The sequence below is a fragment of the Passer montanus genome, unplaced genomic scaffold (assembly GCF_014805655.1).
Source record: "Passer montanus isolate IOZ18808 unplaced genomic scaffold, ASM1480565v1 scaffold16, whole genome shotgun sequence".
Lineage (NCBI taxonomy): Eukaryota > Metazoa > Chordata > Aves > Passeriformes > Passeridae > Passer > Passer montanus.
Genome location: NW_024363160.1, coordinates 13,738,489 through 13,752,818, shown reverse-complemented (window position 1 = coordinate 13,752,818; position 14,330 = coordinate 13,738,489). Strand labels below are relative to the sequence as shown.

General features: G+C 41.0%; 1 protein-coding gene across 1 annotated transcript in view; it reads right to left on the bottom strand.

The window, feature by feature from the left end:
- Positions 1 to 742: 742 nt before the first annotated feature.
- Positions 743 to 14,330, bottom strand: part of PRKDC (protein kinase, DNA-activated, catalytic subunit) — an 83,116-nt gene continuing 69,528 nt past the window's right edge. The window contains exons 74-86 of the mRNA XM_039702961.1: positions 13,359 to 13,570; positions 12,294 to 12,381; positions 11,439 to 11,582; positions 8,443 to 8,647; positions 7,841 to 7,908; positions 7,351 to 7,571; positions 6,947 to 7,039; positions 5,004 to 5,093; positions 3,769 to 3,840; positions 3,486 to 3,687; positions 2,862 to 3,050; positions 2,145 to 2,284; positions 743 to 1,120 (exon numbers count right to left, since the gene is read on the bottom strand). Coding sequence (XP_039558895.1) covers positions 916 to 1,120; positions 2,145 to 2,284; positions 2,862 to 3,050; positions 3,486 to 3,687; positions 3,769 to 3,840; positions 5,004 to 5,093; positions 6,947 to 7,039; positions 7,351 to 7,571; positions 7,841 to 7,908; positions 8,443 to 8,647; positions 11,439 to 11,582; positions 12,294 to 12,381; positions 13,359 to 13,570 — 1,929 coding nt within the window. The 3' untranslated portion in view covers positions 743 to 915. The remainder of the gene's footprint in view (positions 1,121 to 2,144; positions 2,285 to 2,861; positions 3,051 to 3,485; positions 3,688 to 3,768; positions 3,841 to 5,003; positions 5,094 to 6,946; positions 7,040 to 7,350; positions 7,572 to 7,840; positions 7,909 to 8,442; positions 8,648 to 11,438; positions 11,583 to 12,293; positions 12,382 to 13,358; positions 13,571 to 14,330) is intronic.

The following is a 14,330-nucleotide window of genomic DNA, read 5'->3' as shown; positions in this document are numbered from 1 at the left end:
ACCACAGCCCCACTCCAGCTACTCTGAAGAAAACGAACTCAATCCCAGCCCAAGCCAGCACACCTGAGAACTGGCTGCTGGAGACAGAGTCACACCTGGCACAAGCTCCACAGCTTGGCATAAGCAAACTCCAAAGTGCAGCAGCCATTGCTGGGCTGTGCTGCAGTTATGGCAAGAAGCTTACCATGCTCAGCTCTGTCGGCAGTGACCACTTCTGGCTTGGGCCAAACAATAATTTGGAAATAACAGTGTGAGCACTGCAGACTTCCAAAGGACAAAGATTACAGGGTATAACCTCTAATTGCTAAAAATAGTCTCATCATTACTATCTTGTTATCCAGTAAAGAAAAAGCTGTTCAGATACTTTAGGTGTTATCTAGAGCTAAGAGCCGTTTTCTGTTTAATTTCACCATGTGGTCCACTGATACTACTGATATGAAAATCTTCAAGTTTTAACTACAAATAATATGTGGCTGCAGAATGGTTTCAGTTGATTATCATCAAGGTCTCTGCAAAAAAAAAGCACAGACTCACTACATCACTGCACTGACGCCCACAAGTTTGTGGGGTATGAATTTGTGCTTTCCACTGAAGGATCCCAGTGCTTTTCAAATAAATCTTTCAGCTCTATAGCCTCCCCAGTTCTTTCTACATTGATTTCAACACGAAGATAATAAAGCTGCTGTGTTATGGAACCACACACAAGAAAAGTACTTTTAAAAAGAAGAAACAAAAATCACTGTTTGAATACAGCTTTAATACAAAAGGTTTATTTTCTCTATTAGTCAAGTTAACTGGTGATAAAAATAGTTAAGAGTTGTTTTTTTTCCTTTTTGGCCTTAAAATTCTGATCTAGTTGCAGCTGTGTTTTAGGGTACAGGTCCCTTGGCAGAGAGGGATGTAGATGGCAGTTCCTCACATCCAGGGCTCCCATCCTTCCCAGACTCTGCCAAGAATATTGGGGTCTGTTGCTTGATTGATGAGGCATCTCACTTGGGTCTCCTCTGAAAGTCCATCCTCTGGCTCTTTGGCTCTGATATCATGATTAGAGTTACCACGAGCCACAGCTGCAAAATCATTATAAGCAGGCGACCTCTCATGGCCCAGGCGCAGCTCATCGCTGAAATCGAGAACACAAAAATAAGCTCTTACCAAAAGAAACAAGCAAAAAATCTGAGATGGAGTTTTGAACACAAAACAGCACTTGAAAAATAAAGCTGGAATTGAGATCAAGATGTGGAGGCTACTCAAGAGCTGTAGAAGGCTTGGCCAGTGAAGACTGGTGGTTTCAGGGGTCCTTTACTAGTGGGTATTTACCACAATATGCCAATCTTGTCAAAGGTCTGCAGCTGAAAGAAGGATGCAGCAGTTCACATCCAAGCTGCTGATCTCTTTACCTGCTCTCCTGATTTGTGCCTATAACAAGTATTTTGCTGCCTCTTCCAGTTCAGCCTTGACCGCAAAAGGGACTCCTCCCAAGTCCTGCACTTTTCAATATTTGTATGGTTTTAAAACAGGCTTGCTTTCTTTGCTTTTCTGTCTTTCCCCTGATTAATCCAAATGACTTTTTAAGAGAGGATGGAAGGGATTAATTGTACTTTTAAGTGAACTTAAAAGACATTCTGGCTTGAGCCAGACTTGACTAGACTGACATAAATAACCTGAGAATGCCACCAGATTTGAATTTGATGTTTCTCATAAGCAGCTTTCTCCTATGCCTCCCCTACAGCTGGTACAGGCTCCATTTCAAGCAATCCTCCATCAGAAGTATATATTAATTTAAATAATATCCCTAAGCTGAAAGCAGTGGAGACAAACATAAAGAACAGTGGGACTGAGGAGTATGAGACTGAGCAGCCTGACAGGGAGGGGAGGCATGTGTTGCCAGGAGCAGTAAAACTGCTCAGAAGGCCTGAGCTGGAGCAAGAAAACTCAGAGAGATATCTGGTGTTTTGGCTGGCAGGGTGATTCAGAGAGCTTGTACGTGGACCAAAATGATTCTGACAGAAGGTTTGCTGAAATTTTGCCCTGTCTGTCTCTTCTCTTTTCCTAGCTGCCATTCTATTCAAAGGGAGCAAAATCTGACACAGGAGCCTTCCAAAGCTCTTAGTGAAGCAGTTTAAAGCGAAGGGAGAGCATCTTACCACGTGATTATTGCTGGATTGGCACCTGTAAGCTTTCTTCTGACATAGTTGACCTTTTGCAAAGGGTACCAGTTTACTTCAAATGTGTTTATTTCCTTAATCCACGTGCCTCCTTTTTTCAGCTGTCTTTGTTCAAAGTTCTAAGGAGAAAATGTATTTATCCTGTTTATCATAAATCACACACTTGAAAAAGGCTTTTAAGCTGCAGATCATAGCAAGTCAAGCCAGTATCTTAACTGCAGATGCAGTGGAGGACAAAGCAGTAAGATAATATCTGACTTGCTGTGACTATAATTTACAGCTGAAGTTGCTGAAGTGCAACTAGTTCCAGATTTTTTTCTCTGTAACTATTAGTTTGATATATACAGTGCTGTTACATAAATTTAAGAGGTTGAATGCAGAAAGTTGAAAGTATTTATGCTAGTGCCATAACTGGCACAACGTGATCAAGAGTTACCCATGTCTTTAGGACTATCATGAAAGATAAAGAACAGTACACTGATAACACAGACACATGCTACTGTTTTTTGTGCATCAATACAGAATTCTGTCATTTTAAATACTTTTAAGTTCGGTTTCTCTGAGAACTTAATAAAACAAAGAAAGATAAAAGGAGTACTGAGAGTGAGCCTCAAGGAATACTTCCTTTTTCATCAGTTTTATTCTTATTACAGTTTAAGAATTTTCACAAGAAGAAAAGTGAAAGAGGACACCCACCTTCCAGTCCAAAGAAGGCTCTTTTACAAACACATCCATGGTGCTGATGAGGAGGTCTGGATCTGAACGGTAAGCCCTCAGGGCATGCACCATCACGCTGTAAATGAGTCCCCACTCTTTCACTGGCATCATCAGATTAACGAACTGGCGAGTCAGGCGAAAGGGCATCAACTCGGGCACACTCAAAAACTAGCCAAGGGGAAGGACAGTCAAAAGAAAACAAAAAGTAAGAAGCCTTGGAACTGAAGGATTAGATGGGAATATTTTTTAATTTTTAAGCTCGGAAATCCTCTTTGTCACTTCACTGAAAATAACATGCAGAACTAGAACTGAACCAAGTCGTGACATCAAAGCTCTAGTCATGAATGTTCAGTGATAGTGGCTGAATCCACAGCTGAACCATGTGAAACACCACCATACTGACTCTGTGGAGTTCTATAGCTCACTGCTTGTCTGAGAATATCTGGACTCAAGACATTTTATTAAATTGATTAGAAATAACTTTTCAAGATTATTTTGCACCAGAACAACGGCAAGTGAAGAGCATCAAATTTAGTACCGAGATCACGTGCAATTGCACATAGCAAATGCAAAAGCTGTAACAAATTAGTTGAAAACAAATACCTGTGTGCCTGCACCAAACGCGTATCCAAAGTCGATTCCCACCATGCCACCTGTCTCCTTGTTAATCATGAAGTTGGACAGATGCCGGTCTCCAATCCCAAGTATCCAGTGGCTGATGCACATCAGTGCGTGGGAGCTGGCAAAGTGGGAGCGCAGGGCCAGGAAGGCCTCGGGAGATGTGCTCATTTTCACAAAGGCTCGCCTTAACAAAAGGGAAACGCTCGCTGAATGCAGACAAGCACCAACATTTGCTGCACAGCGCGCAGCCCTCAGCAGCACTTACCGCAGCAGGTCTTCTGGAACGCTGCTCTCCCTGCTTCTGAAGGATGTGACTGCTTCTGTACGGCTGGCATTCCTGCAAAGCAGTGGAGAAATAAAGGTGGCTGCTGGGGCAAGAGCCTGCTGGATGCTGAAAGTCAAGATACGCTCGTGACCGCAGCAGCGTGCGGAGCTTACTGCAGCAAACAGTACACAAAGGGCTCATGCCCCAAATCTTATCTGGTATTAGAAGTGTCCCCTTCTCCCTCTTTCTCCCAGCAGTTATTTCCAAGACTGACATTTCTAAATACAAAAGAGTATGTGGTTTTGTGTATTCTCCTCCAAATTAAGTTGACGGGTTAAGTTTTAATAAAGCAAGACGATAATGTCCTTTCTGGCTGGACAGTCTCTTCCAGGCAGGCTGAGGCTGTACTGACAGTAGACAGTAGTGCAGCAGAGGGGAAGCAACAAACTGAAGAACTGGTGCTGAGGGACTCATGCCATGCAGATTTGGGGAAGGAGGTTTTGTCCTAGCCCATATCCAGTTCTGAATGCTTCTGAGAGCTGACCTGCTGGGTGCTTTCCTTCCAGTCTACTTCCCTCTGAAAGGAGCAGTTGAGAAATAGAGGACAGCCCTTTGGTGCAGCAGACTGGAGATGAGTGGGGGTGATTGGGAATTACTTCAAAAGCACATTCTGCATCTGAATACAAATATTAATTCAGTTAAATAAGTGAAAGTTTTCCTTTAAAAAGCAAGACACTTGGTTAAGCAGGTTATAAGCTTATAAGAAATGCTCTGGACACTTCACTTTACAGAGCTAGATCTAGGTAGGTGTAGAAATTCCTCTGAGAGGATGCTGAAGTTGGGACCTAAACCATCAAATATTCTTAAATTTTCAGTGAATCATGGTGATTTTCTCTGTCCAACTCCAGCAGATGCTTGGGCTCTGAGGCAGCCTACCTAACTGCATAATCAGGAACAAGACGCCTAGAAAATAAAGTTGAAGAGCAGCATCTGCTTCCAGACACTTTCTAAAGGAAGTGAGCAAGCTTCTGGAAGCATTCCTGTACTCTGGTAGGATTTTTGGCAAGAGGAATTTTGCAAAGCATCTCCAGGAAGACAAAGCAGTAAAATGAGCAAAAATCAGCTCTAGCCATCATATCATAATGCAGATCATACTTTTTTTTTTCCTGGAATTTCTACATCTCTGCGTGTGTACACACTCTATATTTCCCATGCAGTTCTCTTTTGAAACCTACCTGTACATAGCATGGTATCGAGAGATGCCCTGTGCTTTCCCACCCATCCTGGACAGCCACTCAGAATAGGTAGCACGAGGTCCTCTTGGGCTAGGGACAAAAAAACAAAAGCACCAATGATTTCCCTGTACGATCTCACCACTCTCTATTTGGTTATCCACAGGCTGCATGCTGCTCTGATCCATGAGATTTTTATGCAAAGGAAAAGTCAGGAAGCTACAGCCTACATTAATTTTAGCCTTGCTATGGAAATGAAGTTTATGCAGAGCAGAGGCTCATCCATTCATCTCCTTTGCCCCAGTTATGAAAACACTTCAGTCATATCTGACAGAAGATTAGACATCTCAAAGGTGCTAATTTGTCAATAGGCACTGTAGGTACCTCCAGAAGAAAGATCCAAAATAATTTCTCCAGGAAGGGAAAGTTATTTTTGACAGTCTTGTAGCCTTTGAAAAGCATTATGTAGTACAGCTGCCCTTTGTCCTTCCAAATGGGCAGGGAATGCAGGAAGGCAGTTTGGTATCTCCTCAGAGTGCACAAGAGAGGAGGAATGGGTGCTTGAACTTGGGGTATTAATCCATAAGAAGCCAGTATTCATTCATTGCACTGCTTATGAATTTGGTATTTTTCTCCCATCTTAACTAAATACATCAGACCTTAAACTTCTATTTCTCAACTCAGCAGAGCAGCCACCTCCTCTCTTCCTTCCAAAGCATGTTTTGAGATTGAGAATGCCATTTCCATTTAAGAAGCATTTATCAGTTATAGACTGTAGCCCATCACTTTGGGATAAAGGATTTCAAAAATTCAGAAAGCTGTTCCCTGCAACCCCAACCAAAATTTTCCTTTGTGAGTGCTGTCACATAACCATAAGCTCAGTATAAAATGTCTAATTTGTCTTGATTGAATGACATACAGGAAAATATTAAAGTCTATATAAACAATAAAGCAAAGGATTTCCTTAAAAATAAATTATGACCTGCTTTTAGAAATACACTGATCTTCTACACTGAGCATCACAAGATGGTTCCATCTGAGTCTTCTTTCACTTTCCCACTCAGTGAATTGAGATCAACATAACACCACTGCTGTTCACAACAGTGAATCAGACAGCAGTAATGCAGGAACTCTAGCGGTTCCCAAACTGCTCACAAATCAAATAACCTTAGAAATAAAGACTCTTTGGAGTCCAACCTCCACGCTGGAGTTTCCTCCAACCTGCCTCATAAATGTTAACTAGTAAAAATAAATGGTGACAACACTCAGACAAACCCAAACAGAGATTATGTAACTGAGAACCACATTTGTAAATTAAACCACATTTGTAAATTCCAGGACAGAACTAGGCTGAAATGCCAGAATTAAATCAATTTTACAAATTCTCAACCTGCAATTACAATCACGAGAAAGCAATATAATTTATTCAAACCCAGCATTTGTATCAAGTCAGAGAAAGTGCTCTGTTACAGTTCAGTTCTGTGCATTTGCTGCCAAGTTCCATCCCCCATCACTGACTCACTGCTGAACCCAGGTTCTCAATAGCTCTGCCTCTACTCCCTTCCCCTGCCCCTCATTGACCTAAGTCCATTTCCTGCCTGATCAAATCAAGAGATCAAAATCCTCTGCTTGTAAAATCAATCTGCTGATAAGGAAATGGTGATGATAATGACGTCACATACGATTATAATTATAAGTCTCTTGTTTAAACAAGCTGGGTGGAGGATATTCCAGCTACAATGGCACTCATTAAACAAACAGTTGCCAATTACTAATTTGGGTCAGGAAGTACAAACTGCCTCCTTGCTTATAAATGCTTTTCTTTTATTCTTTAATTACAAAAAAAAAAAAAAAAAAAGAAGAAAAGCCTGCCACAAGACTGTCAGTTATCCAAAACCCCATTAGTAGTGGTTTCTACTAGAGCAGACAGCTAAACCAAGCATCACCTGTAATAGCTGATATCTTCCTCTTCAGACATGCTATTTTTAAGGAATTCTTTTAAGGTACAAGTATTTTCCAGCCACTTGATGAGTCCCAGTCTGAAATAAAGTAAGTCAGAGAGAACAAGTAGCTCAGAGCTGAACTTTAGAGGAACATCACAAATGGGAAGCAATACATTCTACTGCCTGTTAAAAGAAGGTTAAAAGCCACCAATTTAAATATACTCTGAAAAAAACAGTTTCCAAACAAAGCAATTTCAATGTTGTTTAAAAGGAAAAGGAAAAAAAATTAAGCCAAGGCACAAAATACTCTCAATCTGAATCTGGCGTGCAAAATTCTCACTTTCCAACATCCCAAAACTACTAGGTGCTAACATAAGGATTTCTGTCCCTTCAAGATAAATGCCTACCTTGTTGTCATGGGGATGACCTGGTAAGTTTTTAGCTGCATATTTCTTTGGCTACATGTAGCATCTTGGGAAAGGATAATGTTCATTACATCAAACAGCTGCTCAATGCGTTGGTCTTGTCGCAGGTCTTCACCACCTTTGACAAGAAAAGGATATTCCTGCTCATCGCTGCCTCGGATCGTTATACGTTTCGGCTTCCTCAGGGATTCCATCACACTTATCTTGGAAAGAGACAGGAAGAAGAAAAGTATTTGTGACAGAAGACTTGGTCTTACAGAATCATTGCTGGAATTAAGCATGTCTGTCATTCCTAGATGACATAATCAAGTTACTCAATTATAACAGAAAAACAAATGCCCACTTGCAGCATTTCCTTTGTATGCTGCAAGACATGTGAACAAGCAATGACCCTGCTACTACCAAATTCTTCAAATGCTACATGGACACAGATTTATACCCCACAGATTTTGACTCAATCTTTAAAACATACCCGTTCATCAAATCCAGAGATTTTTGCGTGGTACTCTGGCAGTGGTTTGCCTTTTCCATCGTACTGACCTGAAGTGGTAGTGGAAAAAAAATATTAGTACATAGCCGGATGTTATTTTAAAGTGTGTTTAACACCAGAACACACAACCAAATGTTTTGTCAAACTGACAACTATGAATAAAATATTTTTAAATGCATAAAAAAGATCCAACACACACACAGTACAATTTTATCTGTGAATTACTGGATACCTTTTCCTTGTTTAGCTGTTAGGATCGAGCTCTTGATGGTTTCAGAAGACACAACCTTTTTTGAACTAAATTTAAACATGTATTAGATTTATATATCAGATTTCCTGGAGTCAGGCCTTTAGAAAAATACTAAATTCTTAGGTAAGAGATACAAGCTTAGATACAATATTAAAAATCAGGACTACAGCTTAAGAACAGATTGAAGAGATAATGAGAGAACAGAATTATTTCTGTAAGGCCAGATAAGGCTTAAGGCCAGAAAGAAAGGTCATGTAGCCAATATAAGAAATAAAGCTCAAGAGCAACTTTCTTGTAAAGGACAATTCACCATCAACACTGAACAGGAACTTACCAGGAACCTCCAGTTCACTCCTCAAGAACTCAGCTTTGAATTCGCTCATCCATGGTGAACATTCTTTGAGGTTCCCAGGTTCTTTATGGGTTTTGATCATTTTTGAGTGGAGAGAATTTGCAATCGCATCGAAGTCACTAGTCCTCATATCCAACAGTTCTGAACCACCTCTGCCAAAATGATGATCCAGGTCCTTCCCAAAAGCCTAACAACCATTTATAGAAAAGAATCCTGTTTACATAGTGCTAGAAACTATCCAAGAGCACCAAAAGGGCACCTCCCTATCTATACACGTGGCTTGTTTAGATATTAGGAAGAAATTCTTAATATAAACCAGAACAGGTTGCCCAGAGAAGTTGTGGATGTCTCATCCCTGGGAGTGTTCAAGCCAGGTTGGAAGGGACCCTGAGCAACCTGATCTAGTGGGAGGTGCCCCTGGCCAGGGCAGGGGTGTTAGAACCAGATGATCTTTAAGGTCCCCTCCAACCCAAATCATTCCGTGACTCTATGAAATGTTTTACACATTTTGTTTACTACTGGATTTATTATTTGTGGATTTATTACTGCCTAGCAATAATTTTGGACATAGAATGCAAAAACCCGTATTTTGAAGTATTTTAAATATCCTGATATATGAAAAGAGCAAAGTTTTGGACATGGATCCATTTAATGAACAAAATAAGTATTATCTACAAATAGTTAACTGAATTGACTTCCTGTATTCATAATTCATGGTTCTAGAAAAACCAAATGTTCCTTCTTGGACTGGGTATTAATGGCTTGGAAAGATGTTTTTTTATTGCCTGATCATTTTTCTACCAAGCTATGAAGACACAGCTATTTCACTGAAGTAAATGAAAATACAAAAAACTATCCTTTTGAGGAGACTGCTACAGTCAAAAAGATCTTTATCACTAAATCTATTTCCAGATTATGAGGCTGAAGTACTCCGCGTAGTAGAGCAATTTTATGTGTCAGTCAAAAGAGACAACTTGTTTTTTTTCCCCCGCAAGGACACTAGAAATGATACAGTTATTTTCACAGCACACTTCATTTCTTCATAATAATGCATCATGAAAGCAAAGACTTCAAAGCCTGTGCACCATCACCTTAACTCTCCTGCAATTACTCTCTGCTCTCCCTCTTCCCTTTAAGAGGGGAAGAACCCTGATATCCCTCTCCAGCATCTCCCTTGCTCTTCTCTCCTGTATCCTCTAACACTTCACATTTCATTTAAAGAGCCTTTTTTTTTTTTTGTGTGTGGGCACACAAATAATCCAAACACAAATTTCTTTGTGCTTATGTAAAGAGCCATTTTTTTTTTTAATTTTGTGTGGGCACACAAATAATCCAAACACAAATTTCTTTGTGCTTATACCTGCTGTGTCCCTTGCTGTGCATGTACCCCGTATAGCTGCTCCCCTCCCCCTAACCCCACCTCTGTCACATCCTGCACATTCTTATCCCCCAGTCTGAAGTTATTATCATCAAAGACGCATCTTATCTCACAGCAACACATTCAGAGGGCTAGTGTTCCCCTAAACTCCCAATTACCCTTTCTGCTTCATTATCACCTCACCTCCTCCTGACTCCACCTTACTCTCATCCTCCACCTTTCCCACTCATGGGGAAGGAATCTCCCTACAGACAGCCAGGTTAGTTTATCTAATGCTAATGTGACACTCGGATGGCCACAATGGGAGACAGCTGGATGCACCCGCCCTGGCCACGGGGCTATGCACACACAGTACAAGCATACAGTCAGGACCTCCTTCTACAGGAGTATCACTCTCCTGCCCGCAGCAATTTGCAGCTCAGGGATTTCTGGAGCCAGGAGTGTGCATTTGTATGTAAAAGCTCTCAAAGCACTGCCTCCTCTTTGTGCTACTGCCTGCTTGCTATTTGAACCCATGAAAGCACCCAATACCCTGCAGCAGGAGTTCAGCACCTAAGTGTGCACTGAATGAGGAAACACTTCTCACTGGTCTGAACCTGCCACTTCCACAGAGTATTGACTTCCTGTTCGGTGCTCCTGATAGAATCATAGAATTGCTAGGGTTGGAAAAGACCTGTAAGTTTGCCAAGTCCAACCATGGGACTGACGTTAAGAGCTTTACTGTATCTGGCACCATTGCATCTTTTCCAACTGGAGGAATGCTAAAGTTGCTTGTGCAGCAGTTACTCTGCACCTCTGATTATTCTTGCCACTTTGAACCTCATCCAATTTTACTGTATCTGTGCCGAGAATACTGCAGACGGGGAATATAATGTTCAAGAAGGCAGAGTCAGAGAAGGCTACTGTGCCAATGTACAAATCCATGTTTAGTTCTCCATTCTTAATAACGATGAACATTTGCTTTCCTTTCTTGACTGTCCTTGAGTTTTCACAGCTGATGTTTTCAAAGAACCATCACAAATCAAGATTTTGTTCTTGAACTGCAACAGTCAGCTAAAGTATGCAGAATTTCTATATGATACTAGGGTAATTACATTTTCTTGCCACATGTGTCACTTAATTTTCTATGCTGATTTTCACCACTTCGGAATTCAGTCAGTTTTGTAAAGTCTTTTCTTTAATTCTCCATAGTCGTAACTCTTCTGCATAACTTCGTATCGGCAGCAAATCTGAGTAGTATAATACAGCAAAACTCCCTAAGGTGCTCATAAATCCTTGGCAGCAGGGAACAAAAAATAAAGCCAGATTCCCACGGATGATTAGAGGCTCAGGTCCTAAGAACCTGGCAGCACTCAGGACAGGAGAGGCAGAAGCTGTGTAATACAGAACATTTATCCCTGCAGGGCAGTTAGAAGTGGAAAGTGAACTATGTTAAGTCCATGGCTTCTAGCAAAGAAATCTCAGTTCTGTACTCCTGACTAGATCAAGTCTCATCAAGTCCTGCAGCACCTGTAAACGCTGTGATCTGGTTCCCTCTTTTGACTTTCTATTGCCTTCTAGAAAAGCCATGATGCTAACACTACCCAGTGACCACATATACCTGAATAAACCTTTTTCTTGTCAATCCAAGGCCAGGAGTCTCCAAATTTCCCAGATTCTTGTACATTCCTTCATACATTTCCTTAAGCTTCTTTTTGTTTCTCTGAGGTTTTGACAACTCGTTTCTGACATCCTCAGCCCAATCCTGCAAAGAGAAGAAAACAGATGAGTACTGAGAAAAGATTTATCGACCCTTGCTCTTCAGTAGGCCACTCAGATTGCACTGGGGTTACTGTATTTACTAATACTCAACTATCGTATGTCTTTTGACAAAAAAAAAAAAAAAAAGAGCAACCAAAAGACAGTGGAAATATTTTCCTTTTGTTCTGTGTCTTGATAAAATGTTTCTACTTTATTATGATAGTTATGTTTACTGCCATAGTGTTTGGTGCTAAGAAAGCCTCTCTGAGGCCAGGAATGGCACAAAACACAGGACAAGAATCGATTGGACAAATAAGCCAAAAGATAGACAGGGATGCCCAGCAAGGAAAGGGAATAAAGAACACAAGTAGTTGAACACAAGTAGTCCAAAATTATAAAGCTGGCCACAAATGATAATTCTGTAAGGGTTTCAGAATTATTAAGGGGGACTGACTTTGGGGCAGGGCACAGACCCTGAAGGGGAAAGCTGAAAAGGGCTGGAGCAGAACATCCAGCTGGCACAAGGGAGGGAGTCCATCACCAGTGAAAGCTGCTGAAGGCACCCTGACATCATCATCATCATCATCATATGGTGCTGAGTTGAACCACTTCCTGTAGCTGTGGTGGCAACTGAACTGCTTCAGGCTCCACCCAGCACTTGCTCTTCCGAACAGAGGGAGAGGAATGAAGGGGAAGTAGGGAAAACACACTTTACCTTGAAAATCATTACAGGATTAGAAAGCTGCTCCAGGGAGCGAACAAAATCTTGAACTACTCCTCCTCTATCCAACTTATTCTTGATCCTTTAAAAGAAGAGAAAAATGCATCACAATGCAACAGGAATTACCATCACTACCTTGCCTGCAGATAAGCAATGATCTAGACTGTCTGCTATATACAAGAATCTGGTAAAACAGTTCAGGTGTAGGTAGGTAAGACTCCCTCAGAACTGCCTCTTGGACTGCATGCCAGTTTTTAAATTATATGTCCCACTATGAAAATAGCAACTTGGTGGGTGAGTGGAAAGCATGCTTGAAACAGACACAGGCATTGACCAGACCATGTACCCTGTCATGACAGTTACTGAAGGGTGATACTGTCTGTGAAACATGACTTGGTATTTTTATTTCAAGCAAAATTTATTCAGCAAATGTATCAATTTTGAGAAAAAGTCAAAAATAACCCAAAACTTTAAGAGTGGTTCTACAGCATTTTGTGATAGAAACTGATTTTTGCCTGGGGATTAACTAAAGTATTACTGCATGCCAAAATGGACAAGGGAAAGCTTGTAAGAGAAGCTGCATGTTGCACACTGAATAAGCAGAGAACACCACAGCCAAGAGCTGTCATTCCCAAGATAACCTGCATCCATTTCACTGCCCTCTCTGAAGTGTCTATGGGTGTCTATTCTGTTTAAACATAGCTGCTTCCTCTTGGTATTAGAAAGATGATAAATGTTCAATACCATAGAGTTACAAAGAGAAAGGGGTTGCCTCTCTGTGGTCTTTTTGTTTTATCTTGGGAAAACTTTTATCTTCAAACAGCCTGGGGACTATATGTTCCCAACACTTCATGAAGTTTCATGCCACCAACCTGAGTATGTCTGACACTGACAGAGCTGATGTACTGCATTTCTCTGTGCCTTTAAACAAAAACTCAAGACTACCCTCTAATATTTCTTGTGCTCACTAAAGAAAAGGGTTTGCATAGGAAAAATAAATTAATCTGTCCACTCCTGAAAGAAAAACATACAGAAGAGCTACTCCAATTGCAAATTCACCTTTCTACAAACTCCTTGTTCTTGCAGCCAGCTGCAGTATCTTTGAAGCAGTAACTTTCACTGCTGATCATGAAAGGGTAGATGAGTGCCTGGGGGTAGGTATTTGCAATCTCTTCAACAGTATGCTGTACAGCTACTGCTTCATCCTTGTCAAGTAGTGCCATCATCTGGCTAATCCAACCAATGAACTGCCAACAGGGAACTGAAGAAAGCTGCAAAAACACAGACACTGCTTTCATCTTTGGTCTTCCTCAAAAATACCAAACATAGCAAACAAACAAAACTGCTCAGTGGTGCAGCCTGACAGAGAAATGTGAAAAGGAAACAGAGAATGTCCACTAGGTGTGCAAAACATCCCCCATTGAAGCACAGATTTAATTACTACTATCACTACTACTACACCACTACTACTGCTTAATAGGTTTTCTATTATTAAGATTTGCAGCCTGTTGATCAATATGAGGCTTTACACCCAAACTTGTGGCTTTTGTCTCAGGATGCAATACAACTATTTTTGATCATCACATATAAACTACTCAAAAATCTGAAGGAATTCAATTCCAACACCATTGGGTTGAAGTCTTGATTTGAGTAAAAAATGCCACCAAGGAGAACATTGAAACTCCTGTTACAGTTTTGTGCTTTGTTCATCTTTAAGCACTTCTAATAGAATTTAAGATCAGATTGCCAGTATTTATTTCACAGAAAAACAGAGGATAGGATAAATAAATGCCTGGTGAACTCCCTTTCTGATTGAGATTTGTCAGCTGGTGTCAGGTTCTGTTTGAACTATTGGTGTTTCTCTGTGGCCACACCTTGTGACCTCAGCCACTTCTGCTATTTTCTCAGTTCCCTGGGATAATGAATCCGAGTTTCTGCCTCACTTGAGTTCCTTCTCTCAAAGGGCCTGTTGCTCTGGGAGCAGCAGCACAGGCAGGCCAAGGCAGGAACAGGCATGAGTCACAGAGAAGG